General features: G+C 40.9%; 2 protein-coding genes across 9 annotated transcripts in view; one reads left to right on the top strand and one right to left on the bottom strand.

Moving 5' to 3' along the window:
• The window catches only part of GPBP1L1 (GC-rich promoter binding protein 1 like 1), a 61,085-nt gene extending 45,389 nt beyond the window's left edge, over nt 1-15,696 (bottom strand). For 2 of the 6 annotated variants that reach the window (XM_072724124.1, XM_072724126.1), the window contains exon 1: nt 15,229-15,366. The gene's annotated coding sequence lies outside the window, so the exon portion shown is untranslated. Of the gene's footprint in view, nt 1-14,689; nt 14,904-15,228 lie in introns of those variants that run through there. The other 4 variants (XM_072724125.1, XM_072724122.1, XM_025991928.2 and 1 more) reach the window with 4 other exon arrangements.
• A 916-nt stretch (nt 15,697-16,612) lies between these two features.
• TMEM69 (transmembrane protein 69) lies at nt 16,613-21,388 on the top strand. 3 transcript variants are annotated; one of them, XM_025991929.2, is made up of 3 exons: nt 16,613-16,725; nt 18,995-19,115; nt 20,398-21,388. In XM_025991929.2, exons 2-3 carry the CDS (start codon nt 19,074-19,076, stop codon nt 21,103-21,105), a joined length of 750 nt encoding a protein of 249 aa, XP_025847714.1. In that variant the 5' UTR covers nt 16,613-16,725; nt 18,995-19,073; the 3' UTR covers nt 21,106-21,388. The 3 variants fall into 3 exon arrangements, with proteins under 3 accessions (XP_025847714.1, XP_072580229.1, XP_025847715.1); XM_072724128.1 differs by lacking the exon at nt 16,613-16,725 and adding an exon at nt 18,165-18,297 and having other exon boundaries at nt 19,008-19,115; XM_025991930.2 differs by lacking the exon at nt 16,613-16,725 and adding an exon at nt 18,170-18,297.
• The last annotated feature ends 1,074 nt before the right edge of the window (nt 21,389-22,462 follow it).

The raw sequence follows: 22,462 nt of genomic DNA, 5'->3' as shown, positions 1-22,462 counted from the left end.
AGGTCAACTCATCTTAAAAAATTTTTTTTAAAAAGGTGGCATCCTTACACTAATACTATTTACAAAGAGCTGGTGAAATCTTTGTCAGCGTGTAGCAGGAGTGGCAACCACTGCATTAAGATATCCTGGTCTTCTCCCTACCCTGTGATTACTTTTCTTTTGCCCTGTAAATATAACAGCTACTTAAAAGCTTTGATGGAGCACTTTTTTGGTTTCTCTGTAATTTCTTCACTATCTCACTCATTTTTAAGTCTTCACTTTTCATCTCGGAGTGACTAAATTTCCATTTCACGAAGCATTTTATCACACACACCCATACTCAAGCATCTATCACAGTACATTACATTTACCAATTTACTTAATTATCTCCCCTACAAACAGGGCACACCTGGGTAGGGATTAACAGCAAATGGGGTAATTTCTTAGTACAGACATAACTGTGTTATTTAATGTGCCCATTAAAAAACTGATTTAAGGGATCCCTGGGTGGCGCAGCCATTTGGCGCCTGCCTTTGGCCCAGGGCGCGATCCTGGAGACCCGGGATCAAGTCCCATGTCGGGCCCCCGGTGCATGGAGCCTGCTTCTCCCTCTGCCTGTGTCTCTGCCTCTCTTTCTCTCTCTCTCTCTCTGTGTGACTATCAAAAATAAAATAAAATAAATAAATAACTGATTTAAGAGATGTCAACAATTTCACCAATTATTCTCCTTTATCTTACTGTTAAGACCTCTCCCTGAACATTCCTTAAACTGCAGAGCTCAAGCCTATACCTCTGTGTATCTTCAGATATTCACTGGCTTTAATATGTCCTTTCTAAATCTCAGGATTTGAGGGGTACCTGGCTGGCTCAGTTGCTGGAGCATGTGGCTCTTGATCTCAGGGTATGAGTTTGAGCCCCACACTGGGTGCAGATTGCTTAAACAAATCTATCACAGGATCTGAAAAGAAAAGTTAGATCTAAAAGTTAGGTCTACCACTTTCACTCTCTCTAAAGGACTTAGTAATCCTACTGTTGTCTATACTCACTTCCTAACTGTCTGCATATGAATTTTTCCTCCTTAAGTCCTCAATAGGAAGAATGTCAGGGTTACTGGTGCATTGCTTAGTTCATCTTTTTTTTTTTTTTTGCTTAGTTCATCTTTAATCCTCATGTTGATACTTCACAGCCCAGGAAAGAGTCCAAATCCATATATTTTAGTTTTAGAGGAGACAAATTCCTAAAAATTTCTAAAAGACATGAAATTTGAGCATGTCTTTCAAATGAAAAGAAAAGGAATATAGGATACCTTTAAGATATTTTTTCCTTATGGCATTTCTGTTAGAAAATGCTTAATTCCATGGTTATTAATATTAACACGTAAAGTATGCTATTAGAGGGTTAGGGTCCAATAAACAACAGAAAATCTATTTCTAGTATCAACTCAATGACAACAAAATTATCTGTCAATAACCCTAACTGGACATTTAACACATTACCCTGCCCGTAAGAGATAGGCAGGTGATATGCAAGTCCTCTGAAATTATCACAAAGCGTGATATAAAACACTACATTCAATTAATCACAAATTCATACTTTTAAAACCTGAGTCATGGACAGCCCCGGTGGCGCAGCGGTTTAGTGCTGCCTGCAGCCCAGAGCATGATCCTGGAGACCCGGGATCGAGTCCCACGTCAGGCTCTCTGTATGGTGCCTGCTTCTCCCTCTGCCTGTGTCTCTGCCTCTCTCTCTCTGTCTCTATGAATAAACAAATAAATAATCTTTAAAACAAACAAACAAAGAAACCAACCTGAGTCAACTTACGACATACTATTTCACACCTATCAAACTGGCAAAAACAAATTCTGAAACAATTAAGTGTTGATAAAGATGTAAAGTGAACAAAGAATTCTTATATATTGCTGGTAGGAGTGTAAATCCATATAACAACTTTGGAAAACAGTTTGGAAAATATGAAGTTGAAGATGTGAAGCTTCTATGACCCACCAATTTTTTAAAAAGATTTATTTATTTTGTGGGGATGGGGGGGGGGGGGAATGCAAGCAGATTCCTTGCTGAGTGTGGAGCCGGATGAGTGGCTTGATCCCACAACCCCAAGATCACAACTTGAGCCAAAATCAAGAGTCAGACACCCAACCAATTGAGTCACTCCACCCACTCGAGAGGGTGACCCGACCCACCAATTTTAATCACACATTAACAAAACACAAAAAATATAAAATGTTCACTAAAGGATTAGACAAAAACTAAATTATCTACATTTGGTGCCTTTTTTCTAAACACCAAAAAGTGAAAAATGTAAAAATTAAGAACTATCTGCTACTATATAAAATTTTAATATTACATATTGTTTTGGGATATAATACTACAAAGCAAAATTATCTAGTAATGCAAGAGAACTATCAACACCAAATACAGGATGAAAGACACAAGGAAGGCTATGCAACCAGAGAGGACTACATAAAGGGCTTCAATTCCGCATACACACATAAGGATAGACATAGAGATCAATGGAGTAGAACCAAGAGTCCAGAAATAAACTTAATAACTATGGCCAACTGATTTTCAACAGAGGCCAAGAAAGATCAATGAGGGGAAAAATGGTCTTTCTTTTCAAAAAATGGTGCTATGATAACCAGATGCCCACCAGCAAAAGAAAGAAAGAAAGAAAGAAAGAAAGAAAGAAAGAAAGAAAGAAAGAAAGAATGAATATAGACCTGTATCTTAAACCACATAGAAAAATTAACTTTAGGGAGGGCAGCCCGGGTGGCTCAGCGGTTTAGCACCGGGGCGTGATACTGGGGAGCTGGGATCAAGTCCCACATCGGGCTCCCTGCATGGAACCCGCTTGTGTCTCTGCCTCTCTGTCTCTCATGAATAAATAAATCTTTTTTTAAAAAATTAACTTTAGGGGCACCTAGGTGGCACAGTTAAGCAGCCGGCTCTTGGTTTCAGCTCAGATCATGATCTCAGAGTCCTGGGATTGAGTTCTGTATCAGGCTCGTGCACTCAGCACGATGTCTGCTTCAGGATTCTCACACTCTGCCCCTACCCCAGTTTGCTTGTGTTTTCTCTAAAATAAATAAATAAAGCTTAAAATTTTTTTAAGTGGATCAAAGGCCTGTATACAAGAGCTAAAAGTAAACATCGGAGTAAATCTTTGCAATCTACGTTGCTTAGGCAATCATCAATTAGATGTCATCAAAATTAAAAATGTTAGTGCTTCAGGGGCGCCTGGGTGGATCACTCAGAAGGGTGTGCAATTCTTGATCTCAGGGTCATGAGTTCAAGCCCTATGTTGGGTGTAGAGATTACTTAAATAAATAAAACTTGGCAGCCCGGGTGGCTCCGCAGTTTAGCACTGCCTTCAGCCCAGGGCGTGATCCTGGAGACCTGAGATCATGTCCCACGTCAGGCTCCCTGCATGGAGCCTGCTTCTCCCTCTGCCTGTGTCTCTTATGAATAAATAAATAAAATCTTTTAAATCAATCAATCTTTTTTTTAAAAAAGTGTGCTTCAAAATATAGACCCCCTCAAGAAACTGAAAAGACAACACAAAGACTTAGAGAAAAGATCTGCACACCATGTATCTGATAAGGGACTTGTATTTAACATAAATTAAATCACAATGAGATTTCACCTCACACCTGTGAGTGACTATTATCAAAAAGAAAAGAAATAACAAATGTTGGTGAGGATGTAAATTGGTTTGTTATGGAAAACAGTATGGGGGTTCCTCAAAAAATTAAAAATAGAACTACCATATAATCCAGTAATTCCACTTTCAGGTATATATCCAAAGGAAAGAGAGTGCTAACTTGAAAACAAATGCACCCCATGCACACTGCAGCATTATTTATAGTAGATAAGATATGAAAACAACCCATCTGTCTGCCCACGGATGAACAGAGAAAGACGGAAGCCTAAGTGGCACATGTGGTTAAGTGACCGACTCTTAGTTTCAGCTCAGGGTTGTGAGATGGAGCCCTGCATCAGCTCCACACTCAGCTTAAGTTTATTTCTCCCTTTCCCCTCCTCACTGCTTACTCTCCCTCTCTCTAAAATAAATAAATAAATCTTAAAAAAAAAAAAAAAAAGAAAAAGTGTCACCCTCACCACACACAGAATATTATTTAGCCATTAAAAAAAAGAAATCTATGGGCAGCCCGGGTGGCTCAGCGGTTTAGTGCTACCTTTGGCCCAGGGCCTGATCCTGGGGACCCGGGATAGAGTCTCACGTCAGGCTCCCTACATGATGGAGCCTGCTTCTCCCTTGGTCTGTGTCTCTGCCTGTCTCTCTCTCTCTCTGCCTCTCATGAATAAATAAAATCTTAAAAAAATAAAAACAAAAGAAATAAAAATAAATCTTTCCATTTGTGACAACATAAATGGACCTCAAAGGCATTATGCTAAGTAAAAGAAGTCAGACAGAAAAAGACAAATACCAAAATACAGATACTCTCTTATATATGTGGAATCTACAAAAAACATCAAGGGGTCAAAAAGTAGAAACTTCCAGCCATAAAATAAATTTCAGTCATGGAGATATTACATACAACATGGTGACTATAATTATACTGTATTGCATATTTGAAAGTTGCTGACAGGGATCCCTGGGTGGCGCAGCGGTTTGGCGCCTGCCTTTAGCCCAGGGCGCGATCCTGGAGACCCTGGATCGAATCCCACATCGGGCTCCCGGTGCATGGAGCCTGCTTCTCCCTCTGCCTGTGTCTCTGCCTCTCTCTCTCTGTGACTATCATAAAAAAAAAAAAAAAAAAAAAAAAAAAATTTAAAAAAAAAAATTAAAAAAAAAAAGTTGCTGAGAGGATCTTAAAAGTTCTAATAAAAATTTGTAGTGAAGCATAGTGCAGATATTAGACTTACTGTGATCATTTCACAACATTTATAGATATCTAATCATGTTATACATGAAACAAATATAATCTCATGTCGATAAAGCATCACTAAAATAAAAAATTCTTACAACTCAACAATAAAAAGACAATCCAATTTAAAAAGTGGATGGGGCGGCTGGGTGGCTCAGTCAGTTAAGCATCTGACTCTTGATTGTGGCTCAGGTCTTAAACTCAGGATTGTGAGATTGAGCCCTATACTGAGCTCTGCTTGAGATTCTTTCTCCTTCTGCCCCTCCCCCTCACTTGTGCATACACTCTCTCTCTCAAATAAATAAAATCTTTAAAAAATACAATTCAGGGGCAGCCCTGGGGCCTCAGCAGTTTAGGGCCGCCTTCAGCCCAGGGTGGGATCCTGTGATCCCAGGGTGTGGACTTGAACCTGGGATCAAGTCCCACTCCCAGCATGGAGCCTGCTTCTCCCTCTGCCTGTCTCTCATAAATAAATAAAATCTTAAAAAAAAAATACAATTAAAAAAAAAGTAGACAAAGGATTTGAATAAACATTTCTCCAAAGATATTCAAATAACTATTAAGCATAGGAAAAGAAGCTTAACATCAATAGCCATGACCGAAATGCATATCAAATCCACAATGAGATACTATTTCACACCCACTAGCATGGTTATAATAAAAGACAGACATAATAACAGGTGTTGTTGAGGATGTAGAGAAACTGAAACCAAGATAGGCTGCTGAAGGGACTGTATGATTGTGTAGGCTCCCTGAACACAGATTCAAGTTCAACAGAGTTACCAGAGAACCTAGCAATTACACTCCTAAAAAGATCCAAGATGTAAACATATGTTCACCCAAAAGCTTGTACCTCAATGTTCACAGCACCATTATTCATAATAAATAGCCACAGAGAAGCAACAATTCAAATGCCCATCAACTGATGACTGGATAAAAAACAAGGTATAGGATACATTTAAAAAAAAAAAAAAAAAGAAAGAAAGAAAAGAAAAGAAATACTGATACACAGTACAATGTAGATGAACCTTAAACACATGCTAAGTGAGGAAAGTTGGACATAAAAGATGACATATAAAAGATGACATACCGTATCATTCTATTTATATGAAAAGTCCAGAACAGGCAAATCCATAAAGACAGAAAGATTAATGGTTGCCTTAGGGCCAGGGAGGTGACTGCTAATGGTTATGGGGTTTCTTTTTGGGGCAATGAAAATGTTCTAAAATTAGACAGTGGCAGTGGTTGTACAACTCTGAACATACAAAAAGAATACTGAATTGTACATTGAAAACGTAGAAATTTTATAATATGTAAATTATATATCAATAAAGCTGTCTTAAAAAAATTAGGACAGGGGCAGCCCGAGTGGCTCAGCAGTTTAGTGCCACCTTCAGCCCAGGGCGTGATCCTGGAGACCCGGGATCAAGTCCCACGTCGGGCTCCCTGCATGGAGCCTGCTTCTCCCTCTGCCTGTGTCTCTGCCTCTCTCTGTGTGTCTCTCATGATTAAATAAATAAAATCTTTAAAAAAAAAAAAATTAGGACAATGATTGGTAAGGGATTGGGAACTTTTAGTTGAAAGTAACACCATGCAAATTAATTTCTTGTTGCAAGGAGAGAAGATTCATTGTTTAATATATGGATCAGAGACTACTATTACCTTAATCCAAGGATCAATCTTAGCATTATGAAAGTAGGTCAACAAGGTATTATGTGTTTATGAATATGATGCGGAATGATATAGCTATGATGTATCCTGGCTAAAAATGTTTTGATGTAAACCTATCAAGTTTTTAGATGTACACTTTAAAGAAAAACACAAGAATTAAAGGAACAAAATAAATGACAACACAGAATGCAACTGTACAAAATCATTCTCACGACAAGAGTCTCTCAAACTCAGTGTTACTAAAAAAATAAGGACCATGCTAGATTAAAGAGATAAGGAAACAGAAGTGTTACATGTAACAAGATCTTGGATCAGACACTAGTACTGAATAGCTAGCTTATGATTCTATTTTAGATCAGCTGGAGAAACTTATTTATCTATGTTTTTAAAGATCTATTTATTTGGGCAGCCCTGGTGGCGCAGTCGTTTAGCGCCGCCTTGCAGCCCAGGGCGTGATCCTGGAGACCCTGGATCGAGTCCCACGTCAGGCTCTCTGCATGGAGCCTGCTTCTCCCTCTACCTGTGTCTTTGCCTCTCTCTGTGTGTCCCTATGAATAAATAAATAAAATCTTAAAAAAAATATAAAGATCTATTTATTTATTTGAAGGCAGGGGACGAGGGGCAGAGGAAGAGAATGTTCATGCAGACTCCCTGCTGAGCTCCAAGCGATTCCATGATCCATGAGACACAACCTGAGCTGAAACCAAGATGCTTAACCCACTGAGCCACCATAGTCCCCCTGGGGGAATTTAAATAGCACCTGGATGTTAGAAAAAATGAACATTTATTCACATTGAAGAAAGGGTATCACCAACAAAAAAAGCAAGTTGCAAATTAATCTTGTTTTAGTAAAATAAAAATAAAAACTTACATATACGTGCTTAAAGAAAGATATGGAAAAGTGCACCAAGTTACAGTAGCGATTTCTGGATGAGGAGAATGTTTTTATTTTTGCATATGTATATCTTTTTTTTTAAAGATTTTATTTATATATTCATGAGACACACAGAGAGAGGCAGAGACATAGGCAGAGGAAGAAGCTGGCTCCCTGCAGGGAGCCTGATGTGGGATTGACCCTGGATCGTACTAAACCAAAGGCAGGTGCTCAATTACTGAGCCACCCAGGTGTCCCGCATATGTACATTTCCTAGTATTCTATCCAGCATAATACTGCTTTTATAATAATAAAAGAATCTTTAAAAGACAGAAAATCGCACAGGGAGCTTTAATAAACTAATGGTGCACAAGCCTTACTCCAGCTAAATTTTAAAAGGTTGAGCACAACTGCTTTAAAAAATTGGGAGTGGATAAAAAGGAAAATTCTTGTCTAAGATTGTCTTTAAAAAAGACATACAAGTTTTTCACTTCATAAATGAGGAGACTACCCTAAACAGAGGGAATCACAAACAAAATCTTCTACGAGGAACAAATTATATTAGCCAATTTTATAAATCAAGGTCTTTGGTTAAAAAAAAAAAACTATACTTAGGTAGACTAAACAGAAAAGGAATTTATCAGAAATATATTGAAAGTTCAGAGAATGAATGAGAGCCTCCTTGACTTTGCAAACACGCACAGTCAAAAATCATCAACCAAGGTCACACCACAGGAAGAGTTGCTTAGGAAATTGCCCTGCTAGCACTGCCACCAGCCAATAAAATGGATTCTAAACTGTCCTTGCTTCTCTGCATCTCTCACTTCAGATTCCAGTCCCCACTCAAGTGTCTGTGACTTGCACAACTTGGGTCACAACTGTCAGGTGTTAAGGACAGAAAGTGTATGTGTAAGGCACCTATATGTGTGTACACATCAAGTAACATACACACAGCCTTTCCAGCTTCCTCTCCCACTAAGATTCACAAAAAGCCACTATATGAAGGGGGTTAAAATAGTAAACAGTCAAAAGAAATAACGAAAGTCACTTAAAAACCCAATTAGAATGTCCAAAACAGGAATCTTGCCAGTCTTCGCATCAGTAATAAACTTTAATCATTGTGCCTTCTACTTCATTGTTCCAAAAAAACATTTCCTGAAAGTAATTTCACAAAATGCAAAAATTTTCAAGAGTAAAATTTACTTTCCAGATAATCTTTCCAATATTGTGTCATTCAACATTTACGAACATTTCCTGTAACCATAATTAAACACTCACTATCCCACTGATAGAAATGGAATTTAATGAAACTACAAAATTTCCAAGTAAGAATGGTATGGTACAGAAATACATTATCTAATGCAATCTGACACATTAAATTCTGGCTGTAAGATTCAAATAACTACGTGCATTAGATTTATGCAAGTATCTGAAACTCTAAGGTTTAAGAGCCAGCAAAAATGCTTTTACAGTATTTTCTCCAAAGTGACTATATCAACTACGCTACAAACAAGCCACTAAGTAGTGATAACTTTTATCAAATATCTGCAGCTATGCTGACCCTGAAGGACTCAAATTCCCTATTAGAGAATAGACTGTCACATCTAAAAACTATACATCTTTTTTTTTTTTTAAGGATTTTATTTATTTATTTATTCGAGAGAGAGAGAGAGAAAGAGAGAGAGAGGCAGAAACATAGGCAGAGGGAAAAGCAGGCTCCATGCAGGGAGCCCGATGTGGGACTCGATCCCGGAACCCCGGGATCACGCCCTGAGCCCAAGGCAGACGCTCAACCGCTGAGCCACCCAGGCGTCCCTACATCCTTTCTTTAATTGAGAGGTGTAATAGTAAATACTGTATCACCAAACATATATTTTTACTTCAAGTTCATTTTACTTTACAAGCATTTCTAAAAATTTCTTCTCAAGAATAAACTTTGCTTTCAATCCAAACATTTAAGCTAGAAGGGCAGACTGGATCTAGCTGGTTCTAGCTGTGTAACTGGGCAAGTCATTCCATCTCTTTTTGCTTCAAATCTTAATAGTGTGGAGACTGTTGGAAAGTTGATGATTAAAGGGTGACTATAAGTAGTGTTAAGAATACGCCTGGAATGGGATGCCTGAGTGGTTCAGTGGTTGATCATCTGCCTTTGACTCAGGGTCTGATCCCAGGGTCCTGGGATCAAGTTCTACACCAGGCTCCTCACAGGGAGGCTGCTTCTTCCTTTGCCTACAACTCTGCCTCTCTCTGTCTCTCATGAATAAATACATGAAATCTTATTTTTTTTAATAATTTTTTTTGATTTTTTATTTATTTATGATAGTCACAGAGAGAGAGAGAGAGAGAGAGAGAGAGAGGCAGAGACACAGGCAGAGGGAGAAGCAGGCTCCATGCACCGGGAGCCCGACATGGGACTCGATCCCGGGTCTCCAGGATCGCGCCCTGGGCCAAAGGCAGGCGCCAAACCGCTGCGCCACCCAGGGATCCCTGAAATCTTAAAAAAAAAAAAAAAAAGCACATACCTGGATGTTTTCCCTGGGGGGTGTAAGGGGAGAAGTGCCTGGCCTACATACAGTCCATGTTCAAGAGGTATCGGAATAAAATGCTTAAGGGGGTTCAGAAGGGGGCAAAAGCAATAGGGGGAAAAGTGGTTGTTGTTGGATTTTTTTTTTTAGATTTATTAATTCGTGAAGGAAAGTGCAGAGGTGGAGAGAGTTTTAAGTAGACTCCTTGCAGAGTACAAAGCCCAACTCAAGGCTTGAGCTCACGACCCAGAGATCATGACCTAAACCGAAACCAAGAGTCTGATTGCCTAACTGACTGCGCAACCTAGGTACCCTGGGGAAGAACAGTTTTGAGAAGAAAAAATTTCAAACCAAATAGGCTGAGAAAACTACTCACTAGTAACCAAAACTAGAAAACAAGACCATTGCAAACCCAGCACACTCAGCTCAATTTTATATACAAAAATACATACTATGAAGAAAAAAAAGGACAGGAAAAAAAAACTTCCTGTTAAAGTAAATAGTGGGTTGGCAAACCAAACCCTCCATTTTATATGCATATCAAAGGAAGATAAATAACTCCTCTAATTCCTCTATGCTGCTCAATTGAGAAATTTTAAGAAAATGATACATATGAGACCTACTGAACCAGAAAAAAACTCCAAATGCACATAATCACCTATGAAGCTGTCTTCTCTCCTTCCCCCAACAAATCTCAATATAAGAGTCAATACCCAACTACCAGCTTATAGGAATTCAGGAAAATCTCAAATGTGGCAACTACGCAGGATAAATAACCTGGTTTCTTCAACAATATACAAGGGAAAAAAACCCAGAAGAAACATACAAATTAAGAGGTTTGAAATAATGTCAGTCATGGTATATGGGAACTAGATTCTGATTCAAATAAACTAGAAAAAACAACAGTAAAATACCTAAGAAAGAAAGAAAAAAAATAACCTCCACATGCAGTAATCTGCTCAGATGTCAATAAATTTCATTTGATTGGTAAAAGGACATTCATTAATGACAATTTTATACAGTTTATTAACAATTATGAAGTGCATTGCTTTAAGAGCTCTACAAATATTATTTGCCCCAATAACCCTCTAAATTACTATTATCCCCCATTTAACAGAGGAAGAAACAGGCACAGAAATTTCACTTTAAACTCTCTCCCACTCACAAAGTTCTAAGTGGCAAAGCAGAGATTCAAATCCAGGCTATATAGTTGAGGTCCTTAATTAAAATAACATCTCTCTACATGATGTGGTGCAAACTGAGCTTTAGAATGAGAGAAAGGTGCCTGAATTCTGACCTCTCATGTTAGGTAAATTACTTAACTTCTTGGAGCCTCTGTACACTCACCTGTTGAAGGGTTAGTATCTATTTTTAAAAAGAATTTTGAGGAATGAGATTATATACATTGGCCTCTATTACAGCCTCCAGCTTTATGAAGCCCACAATAAACTATCCTTCCCATCGGACCTCATAAGACTAATTAAAAAGTAGAGCTAATAATTCATAAACATATAGCAGGAACATTGGAATGGCTCTGCCTTTTAATTAACTAGCCAAAGAGCCCCCCAAACAACTTTTCAACATACTTCAAAGAGCAATAATTCAGAAAAGAATTTTTTATATAATGAAATTTAAACTTACAGTCAGAAGAAACAAGAGTCTGAAATCTGAAGTACAGCCAAACTTAAATGAATTTGATTTTTCTGAAAACAAAATGTATTCCACACAAATAGACCTATTGTTCAGAAAAGTGTACTAAAATTTTGTTCATGCTGGTGATTCTCTGGCCTGACGTCTGATTAACATAAGGCAAAGCAGTTTTATCACTGTACCCGTACAAGTACTAGCAAAAAGGAAAAGAAGGTAAACATAACGAGTACATTAAAAGCCAACCCCTTTAAGAAAGACAGCTTTCTATGTTGTCATTCTGTAACATTTTCCACTTATGTTAATCTACTAAATTCTTCGGTGGCAAAATGTTTCATGGTCATTTAGGTATTTCTCATCCTTAGCACCCAAAACTGGCTCCACAGTAGAGCCTGTAGCATTTCTTGAAATGGGGGAGAGGGGCTAATTGTTGCTTTAATAAAGGAAAATAATTGACTTTTTGAAATATTTACCATTTATCTGAAATCACCTATAAAAATTCAATTTACGTAACAGCAATATTTTACCTCCTTAGTTAAGATTGCCAATGGATGAAAGTTCAGTTATTCTTGAGGAACTACTTTTCAAGTTTGAATGTAGCCAGTTTTGTTTTGGGGAGACTTCAATGGGAAATAAAAATCAGAGTCTGATTTAGAAATGACTTGGACGCTAGGTCTCAGCATACCAAATATTAAACTCCAGACAAAGACAACTACAGTCGTATGTGAGGTAACATGATATCTATGTGCCACCTAGATTTTTCCTCCCATCTATTTGAAAAACCCTAAATAGCCCACCATAAAATTTACCTTTTCCATGAAGTACTTTTTTAGTTGGGATCCTTTAAAACTGTTGTACATACAATACAATACAATACAATACAATACAATACAATACAATACAATAAAATAGAACTGTTGTATCTCCCACCTTTTCCAACAGTCTTATTTTAATCATTAAAGACAGCACCCATAATGGTTAAGCACAATGACTTAGAAACAGATTGCTTAGGTCCTTGCACATTAGTTATCACGGTTAGTAAGTACATACAATTTAACCATAAAACAAAGATATGCAATCTCCTGAAGAATGATTCATAATTGTGTATTATATCTTTAACTGAGAATTTTAAAATGGATTAATGAATTAAGCAGAAATGTGTTTCAGATTTCTTATCATTACAAACTTATTAAAATGGTTGCATGTGCCCTCCCTCAGCCAAGCTTTTAAACAGCCACTAGTAAGAAAACTGGTGAATTGCATTTATACAAAATAAAAAGGCTTCCTAACATCAACCTCCCATTTCAAGAACTCTGAAACTATCCAGAATCAACTGAAAAAATATTTATATCAACATGTACAAACCACTTTGAGTACCCAAGTTTTAGTTGTTCAGTAGGCAAACTGGCAAAACAGAAAGCAACGGACTTGTTATTTCTATAAAGTACTTCAAATGTTTCTCTTATAAAATCATGAAAATTATTTAAGAAAAAAAAATTCCAGGGGAACTGATAAAAATAAACTTTTGTGTTGAAAGAATGTAAAGTGAAACTGACTCCCTAGGGAAGATGACAGCTTATTTTACTATTAATTACCAAGTTCTCATTCACAATTAGCATTTTATTATTTTTACCTTTTACAAAGATTGCAACCTGAAACTGAAGCACCTTTCCAAACCCTGAAGTTATCTGTTCTTGGTTTCCATTCTATGCCTTTGTGTTTTAAGTTAAATTTCTGGACCTAATAGTTTAAAAAAGGGGGGGGGGGGCAAACAAAAAAGACAGCCTTTTGTTTGAAAGAGCACAACAATCAGGAGCTCCACATCTAAAGTTCGTTTTCACTTGTCTCACCATTGCAACAAATATCCCAAACTTAAGAGTACCGTGATTCCCTTTCAAGTATTACACAGAAAAGGCCAAAAGTCCGCCAAATTAGAAATCTAAGTCTTTAGAAGACTACCAATCACTTTACTTTTTGATGGGATTCACATAGAAACGTGTGACTTCTGTTACTAAACTAAAACATGAACCACCATTAGCTGTTTTTTTTTTTCCTGGTAAGCAAGAAGTATCAAAGTTAAGAGCAAGTATTTCGACAAATATGACAAACCAACCTCAGAGCACAAAGTTGGCTGATAAAATTACCATCGTAGCACAATTTCAAAACTATAAGCAACCACACACACACACACACACACACAACCGCACCCACTCTTACGTAAACTTTTCGAGTAAGCAAACTTACTTAGCCTCACCTTTGTTTTCACCTAGCAAGGTCTCTTCAAGACAAGACAGCAATTGCAAGAAGATCAAAACATCCAAAGATTCAGTTGCTGTCCTCGTAGGACAAACAGCCAACAATTTAAGACATGGTAACGTTTTTAAGTTACCGAAGCTTAGGGCACTTCCCCAAGCTACAGCCATTTTAGATTCAGCCTTTCTTTTGAATTTCACGGGGGGTGGAGAGGTAGATTTAAAACAGGAAAAAAAAAAATCTAGCTAAAACTCTTCAAGATCGACTGGTTTTTCGGGGGGAGGGAAGTAATCCGCAGGTACTGGAAACCGACTTAATCAAAATCAAAGAAAACACCTCGCCCCCAAGAAGGACCTAAAAGGCTGGTGGTCAAAGCTCCTTTTCCCCTCAGATGCCCCACAGCGGACTTACACAATTTTCTTACTCCTTAGGTTTTCCTTCGTTGGAAAACAAAAGCCCCTGGCTCTAATTTGGGAAGGAAAAAGGAACCCGTAAAAGCAAGCCCCTCAAAAACACCAACAAGCCGGAACGCCTGGAGAGGAGCCAGGGAGCCGCAGGTGAGCGTTCCGACCCGGAGACCAAAGTTGAAGTAGGAGCGCACGGGCAAAGCCGCCGCGACCTCGACTGCAGAGCTCCGCGCGCGGGGGGCGGCCCGAGCGAACCGCAGCACCGCGGGCCCTCGGCCGCTCCCCGCCCCGGGCCGACCTGCACCAACCACCTGTGTGAGAGCCTCCTTCAACTAGTTCCAGCAGCTGGCCCGTTGGGCACCGGGCGGGGCCCCGCGGCGGAACGACTCAGGATCCCCGACCGCTCCGTCGTCTGGAACCCCCACTCACCCGGCAGCAGGGGGGCTGCAGCTAGGGGCCAGACACAGCGTCTGAGGGCGCGTCCCCAGCTTCCTGATCCCGCAGAGGTGGAGAGCCCACAACCATAACAAAGCTCTTCCCAAAATGGCTGCCCGGCCCACACGGCGCCGAGGGGCAGAGGCGGGGAGGAGCGACGACCGGCCCGGCCCTCCCCCCTCCGGCCCCGCCTCACACACGCCCACCCGCTCGCACCGCCCACAGGAGCGCAAGCGCAGGAGCGCCGCTCGGGTGACCCTGCCCGCGCCCCACGCCGCCAACGTTCCGCGGCGTGAACGGCAGTTATTCTCCGCGCGGTCCCCCCCCCCGCCGCGGCTCGGAGCAGTGCGCGGCGGCCCCCACCCCTCTGCGGACCTGAATGCTGGGCTCTCCCTCGCGCCCCGCGGGGGTGACCCGCCGAGTTTGGAACCCCTCCTCATTCCCCGGCCCAGCACGAGGGCCTGGATGCGAGTGAATGAGTGGGTGGGTATGTATGTGTGTACCGCTTTCCCCGCCCCTTCAGCCTCGCGTACCCCACTTCTGGGCATGCTCGCGTCCCCAAACTACCCGTACAAGTACTAGCAAACCGGTTTCGTAGGATCGTGTGTGTGCCGACCCTTCCCACCTTCTGCTCCTTCCTTCCTTCACGTGCGCGCGTCCTGGAAGACTCCAGCCCCCAGCGGGATGCGCGGCGGTGCTCGTGGGGCCTGCGCGTCCGGGGCGCACGCGCTACCCGCTGGGAGTGGTAGTTCCGCCCGACGGCTGGCTTCGCGCCCCGGGCCCGGCGCAGGGCGGGTTTGTGTCTGGAGCCTGCTCCTCTGCCGGGGCGGAGAAGCTGTTTCCCTGACCCAAAGTCTCATTGGGTGTCGCACTACGAGAAGGGGCGGCGCTGCCCTGGCAGACGGAGAAGGAAATAAAAGTGAAAGCCTAGCGCTTACTCCGAAGAATTCGCGGAGGGCCCATCCCGCACGGAACGCTGAGCCTAGTGACGGCCGGCAGCCAGGAAGCTGGTGACCTAGGATCCGGAGGAGTGGGAGGAACTGGCCGTGGCCAGCCTGGGCCTTTCGGCTGTTTTCAGAAGGACGCTCAGATTGCCTGGTACTCTCTTCTCTGATTGACTTAGCAAATAGAAGACCACTCCGTCCGAGGTCACAGAGCCGACAAATAAGTAAAAGCAGAGGGTGACGGAAGGAATAGTTGACTTTTCAGATCAACCCTAAGCCCAAGATTGTGATCACTACACCTACCACGGAAGCGAAAACCCTACCCTTTGTGCTCTTTATTTTACTTAATGGAGTTTCCAGGTCCAAGCAAAGAGAATGGAAGTAAAAACAGTTTTTGTTTTTCTGAGTAGTTCAGGAGTAATTATTCGGAGTAATTCGAATAATTCGGAGTAAGATGTGCCCCCATCGATCCTTGAAACCCTGTTATGGGTTTCAGTGATGGCAAGCAATTTGGCCAAGTCACACCTGCCCTAGACTCCAAATCTCTCCAACCTTCCTAAAACACCATCATTCTTGAGATTGTTTCAGTAGTTGTGCTCTACCTTCCCGAACTCTTTAAGGGCCAGGTTCTGCTGGCTGGGAAACCTGGAAGAGAGAGGCAAGGGCCATCGAGGTACCCTACAGAGTTCAAAAGCCGGCTTCCAGAATTTTTTTTTTTTTTTAAAGATTTTATTTATTCATGAGAGACACAGAGAGGCAGAGACACAAGCAGGGGGAGAAGCAGGCTCCATGCGGGGAGCCCGACGCGGGACTCGATCCCGGGACCCCAGGATCACGCCCTGGGCCGAAGGCAGGCGCCAAACCACTGACCACCCAGGGATCCCCAGAATTAAGATGTAAAAGAATGACCCAAGATGGAAAGCCCGGAATGGGAACCAGTCAGCTCTGGTTAGGTCCCCACCCGGACTCTTTTTCTTGTTCTCAGGAAGTGGGCGGGCACTGTCAAATCCCACCCGCCGGAAATACGTTTTCGTGAGTTTCTGGCTGTTCTTGCGGCTCAGTTTTCCATCTCCGGGTTCGACACAGGCAAGTATACTTCTGTATACAGCAGAGCTGCTGGCACAGGGTGCAAATTGGGGAGTGGAGGTGGGGCTGGGACCAAGGGTTGACAGTAAATCAAAGCCACGGGCACTGTCGGACAAAGCGTCCCGGGGATCTTTGCGTTCTTACCGCGCGCCTTTTTCTCTAAAGCCGGCTCTGAGGCTTGCAGTTAGCAACTATTTCCTCGGGCAGTGGCAGCATCGGGCGTTTTCACCTAAATTGAGCGGATTAACCCTTGGGTCTTTGCCCTTAATTATCTCACCAGTTTCCGTCCCCGGGCTATAGGCTATCACTCTTCCATTGAACACCCAGTAGATGAAAAGCACATGGTCTCAGTACACAGGGAGTCCCCGATGAGAAGAGCGCTTTGAGATTTTTAAGGGGAGTGGTCTAGAAAGCCCTTATGCAGGTGATTTTGACCAAAATCAACTTACAGTGAACGTACAGTGAACAATCAGCGTACAGTGAGTGTGTAGGCCCTGCAGATGTGTTTGGAGGTCAGGAGGTGGGTGTAAGTGCCATCTAAGATCTCAGAGGCCCAGCATAACTTACCTCCCTGCGTCTTTATGTTATAGAATGAAAGCATTGGTGGAATACAGGATTTCTCTACCTGGCCCTAAAAGCTGTGACCTAGAAATCAGTTCAATAAAGTGTTTAATTAGGTAGCAAATATGGGTTCTGTGTCTTTTAGACACCTCATTCTCCTGGTTAAGAATGAAACTCGTGTAAAACACATCTGGATCCATATTCTCAACCACTTACTGAAGGCTTAGGTTAGAGTTCTTAACCATTTCCTCTTGTGTACGGGGAATATAGCTAATATTTTTTGAGCGCTTACTTTGTGTCAGGGACAGTTTGCAGCTCTTTACATATATTCATTTAATTTTACAACGACCCTATGTAGTTATTTTAGTTCTTCATTTCAAAAATGAGTAAACTGCAACATGACAAAGCTAAATAACTTTTCCAGAATTACATACCTAATAAGTGTTGGAGCCAGGATGCCAACACAAATTGTTTGACTCCAAAATCTTCACTCTAACCTAACAGGCTATAGTGTCTCTCAGCACCAAATGGATGAGGTGGTTGTATTAAGTGAGTTAATAGGGCAGCCCAGATGGCCCAGCGGTTTGGCGCCACCTTCAACCCAGGGCGTGATCCTGGAGACCCCGGATCGAGTCCCACATCAGGCTCCGTGCATGGAGCCTGCTTCTCCGTCTGCCTGTGTCTCTGCCTCTCTCTCTTTCTCTGTGTCTGTCATGAATAAATAAATAAAATCTTTAAAAATAAATAAATGAGTTAATGCAGAGTGCCTGGCTGGCTCAGTGACTCAGTGTGGGGGTTGTGAGTTCAAGCCCTACATTGGGTGTATTACTTAAAAATAAAATCTTAAATGAGTTGATGTATCTAAAACACATAGTTACAGTACTTGGTTCATACAATTGAACTTGGTTCAATACAATTGTATTAATTGCTATTATTCATTATTTTGAGTCTAAGCCCCACAGATAGGGTAAAACAAGAGAACAAGAGAAGCTATAACCTTCCGTTTTAAAGGTAAGAAAACAGGGATCCCTGGGTGGCGCAGTGGTTTGGCGCTTGCCTTTGGCCCAGGGCGCGATCCTGGAGACCCGGGATCGAATCCCACATCAGGCTCCCGGTGCATGGAGCCTGCTTCTCCCTCTGCCTATGTCTCTGCCTCTCTCTCTGTCTCTCTGTGACTATCATAAATAATAAATATAAAATATTTTGCTTTAGAAGGACTTAGTTTTGTTCCAGTACATTAGCAACTAGTCACATGTGGCCATTGAGCACTTGATGTACTGAAGGTGTAACATGTACTCCTGATTTTGAGAACTTGGTATAAAAATAAAAAATTCAAAAGATCTCAAAAAATATATATATAAATATAAAATAAAGGTAAGAAAACAGTGCTTCAAGGAAGCAATTTACATAAGGTAACACAGCTGGGGAATTATAAATGTAAAATACAGATCTTCTGTCTCTATGCATTATTTTTCCTGTTACACCAAACAGCAAAAGATAAATGGTTATGAAAAGAAAAGGATCTGTTTACTTAATGTATTAGTGATTTCTGCAAAACATTAATGATTATTTTCTTTTTTTTAATGATTATTTTCAAAGGAAAGTGTGTTATATGGAAAAAATTCTTTAGTTCCTACTTACAAAAAAATTATGCATAAAATGAAAAGTAAGTAACATCTTGTTTTATTGCAACATGCTTCTGATTCAGCTCCTCCACCTAGATGTAAAAATGCATTAATCAGAACTGCCTGGCATCTTCCTGAGCAAGACTTTCAGTAGTACCCAGTATGCTTCATTTCATCCAGAAGTTTCCTCAAGCATCTTCAAAGGTTGGTTTATCCAGCAAATATTTGCTGGCATTGATTCACTGGGGCAATAGCAGTGAAAAAAAAGACAAAATCCTTATCTTTATATGTTTATGTAATAGGGGAAAGGGTGAGTAAAAAATAAGTAAAATATTTAATATTGCAAGTGGCAAGTCCTCTGGAGAACATAAAGCAGGGAAGGAGAATAGGGAATATCAACAATAGATTTAGGATTGCACTTTAAAAATAGAGTCAGTTAAGCATCTGCTTATTGATTTTTTTTTTTTTTTTTTTTTTTAGATTTTATTTATTCATGAGAGACACACAGAGAAGCAGAGACACAGACAGAGGGAAAAGCAGGCTCCTTGAAGGGAGCCTTAATGTGGGACTTGATCCCCGGACCTGGGATCACGCCCTGAGCCAAAGGCAGATGCTCAACCGCTGAGCCACCCAGGCATCCCTCAATTCAGGTCTTGATCTCCTTACTTCCACACTGGGCATGGAGCCTGCTTGAGATTCTCTCTTTCCCCCTTTGCCCCCACCCAATGCTCTCTGTCTGAAAGAAAGAAAGAAAGGAAAGGGAAGGGAAGGGGAAGGGAAAGGAAAGGAAAGGAAAAGAGAAAGGAAAAGAGAAAAGAAAAGAAAAAAGAAAAGAAAAAAAGGGGGGGCAAAGTAATAGGTTAGAATTCTAGGCAAAGACAAGTAGAAACGAATGGAGCTATGGAAAGTATGCAGTGTCTCTAAAGCTAAGTTGGAAAGTAGACTGCTTTCTCTATATAAAATAGCATTCCCACAGTAATTAATGCTGCTTCTTTTGCAGGTTATAAATAGCAGAGGCAGTTTAAAATGCCAAGTACTAGGGACGCCTGGGTGGCTGAGCGGTTGGGCGCCTGCCTTCGGCTGAGGTCATGATCCCCAGATGGAGGATCAAGTCCCGCATCAGGCTCCCTGAGAGGAGCCTGCTTCTCCCTCTGCCTGTGTCTCTCATGAATAAATAAATAAATCTTTTTTAAAAATGCCATGTAATAAAGATATAGTCTTTACCTGTTCTCCTTTCAGATATTCCTCTTATGGGATAAGATTAGTGGTAGGCTAAACACATCACTAGGTTTCTATTTGCATGTTGTATAGCTGTTTGCTAGCCTTACCTAGCATTAACAGCACCCTGTAGTCCAACCTTTCTGTAAAGTTTGATGTAGTAATAGAGGGTAGATGGTTTGTTTTTAAATTGTTTCAATTTGGGATTAACTAAGACATTGTGGTTATTCAAAAATCTTTTTATCTACTGATTTTGTTTTTTCTGTAGATGCTGAAGTACCCTTTCCCAGTACGACTAGGAGTCAGCAGAATTCAAACACTTTCTCTCAAGACATGTCACCAGCAGAACTTTTTCCCTTTGTTTCCAAGGCCTTGGTTTTTCTCATCATTTCCAGTGTATATGAGGAAGACACAGTACTATCATACTTCCCCATGCAGCTTTAAGAAGAAGAAGCAAGAAGTACTTCCAGCCAAGCCACCAATCACCATCACTTACCTGCTTGACAGCCCAAAGCCAGCATTATACATAACTCTGGCAGGACTAATCCCCTTTGTTGTTCCACCAGTGGTCATGGTGATGACAAAGACCTATATCCCCTTATTAGCTTTCACTCAGATGGCTTATGGAGCCAGTTTCCTATCTTTCTTGGGAGGGATCAGATGGGGTTTTGCTCTGCCAGAAGGTAGTGCAGCCAAACCAGACTTCCTCAATTTAGCTAATAGTACAGCTCCTGTTGTGTTCTCATGGTTTGCCTTCCTTATTTCTGAAAGACTCAGTGAAGCTATAGTCACAGTAATAATAGGTTTGGGGATAGCATTACACATTGAACTTTTTCTCTTGCCACATTATCCCAATTGGTTCAAGGCCCTTAAGATAGTAGTCACTTTAGTGGCCTTGTTTTCATTTATAATCACTTTACTAGTTAAAGAAATTTATCCAGAGAAAGGACCCAAGAGACCTGGTCAAATAGAATAAATATAAAACTACTCTGTAGATGACATTAGCATGTTGGCTATAAGCCTTGGAATGTTTTGTTTTAGCATCACCTTTTTTCTCCTCCTGTTTAGCTTTTTTTCTCCATCAATGGTTATTTATCCTTAACAGATTATTTTCATTTCTAGAAATCTTTATTGTCAAATATTTACTTGATAACAGTTTGAAAATCCCTAACAAGTCATTTTCACTTAACAGTTTTTGGTCTTTTAATGTTTTACTTTTTTTAAAGGAATATAAAATAATAAAAATGATAATCCCTTTTGTTGAGCCTTATTATGATCATTGAAAAATGACAGGCACATTCTCCTACAAGAGGAAAACTTTGTATCCATCAGTGTGAAAATAATAGGTGGTTCCAGTGTGGAGTATTCATTGCAACTGGCCCTGGGGATTGCATTTCGAAGCTCATTTCATCTGGTATAAGCTAGTTATATGAGCTGAAAGGATCTGTGAAAGGATAAAGTCAGGAGGAAGCAGTGTCATGAGGGGAAGCCAGGTTCAAAGAAAAGCTGGACATATTTTCCAGTTTTTATGGACACAACTTCATCTCCAAAGAACACCAGTTAGTCAAAATAATTTTGAAGAATAAAATAAATTTTACTAGTAGTATATGGGGGATCCCTGGGAGGCTCAGTGGTTTAGAGCCTGCCTTCAGCCCGGGGTGTGATTCTGGAGACCTGGGATTGAGTCTCACAACAGGCTCCCTGCATGGAGCCTGCTTCTCCCTCTGCCTGTGTCTCTGCGCCTCTCTCTCTCTCTATGTCTCTCATGAATAAAAGTCTTTTTTAAAAATTAGTATATGTAAACTAGGGAAAGTCAAGATGGAGCCATCTTTTTAATTTTTTGTCGCTTTTTGTTTTGCCACCTTGATGTTCTAACAGGGCTCTAGTTTTACTTATTAATTCAAAAAGAAGCTTTTTAATTTTTAAAAATTTTTATTATTTTTAAAGATTTTATTTATTTATTCATAAAAGATACAGAGACAGAGAGAGGCAGGGACACAGGCAGAGGGAGAAGCAGGCTCCGCGCAGGGAACCTGATGTGGGACTTGATCCCTGGTCTCCAGGATCAGGCCCTAGGCTGAAGGCGGCACTAAACCTCTGAGCCACCTGGGCTGCCCCAAAGAAGTTTTTTTAAAACAAGCAAAAGCAACACCTTAGATTCTAACTTGAAAACTTGGTCTCTTGAGCATCTTATAAAAAAGGAAAAACATTCTAAATAGCATAAGAATATAAATCAGTAAAGTGGGATCCCTGGGTGGCGCAACGGTTTGGCGCCTGCCTTTGGCCCAGGGTGCGATCCTGGAGACCCGGGATTGAATCCCACGTTGGGCTCC

The sequence above is a fragment of the Vulpes vulpes genome, chromosome 10 (assembly GCF_048418805.1).
Source record: "Vulpes vulpes isolate BD-2025 chromosome 10, VulVul3, whole genome shotgun sequence".
NCBI classification, from domain to species: Eukaryota; Metazoa; Chordata; class Mammalia; order Carnivora; family Canidae; genus Vulpes; species Vulpes vulpes.
The sequence above is the reverse complement of the archived record's forward strand: the minus strand, read 5'-3'. Positions and strand labels throughout refer to the sequence as shown.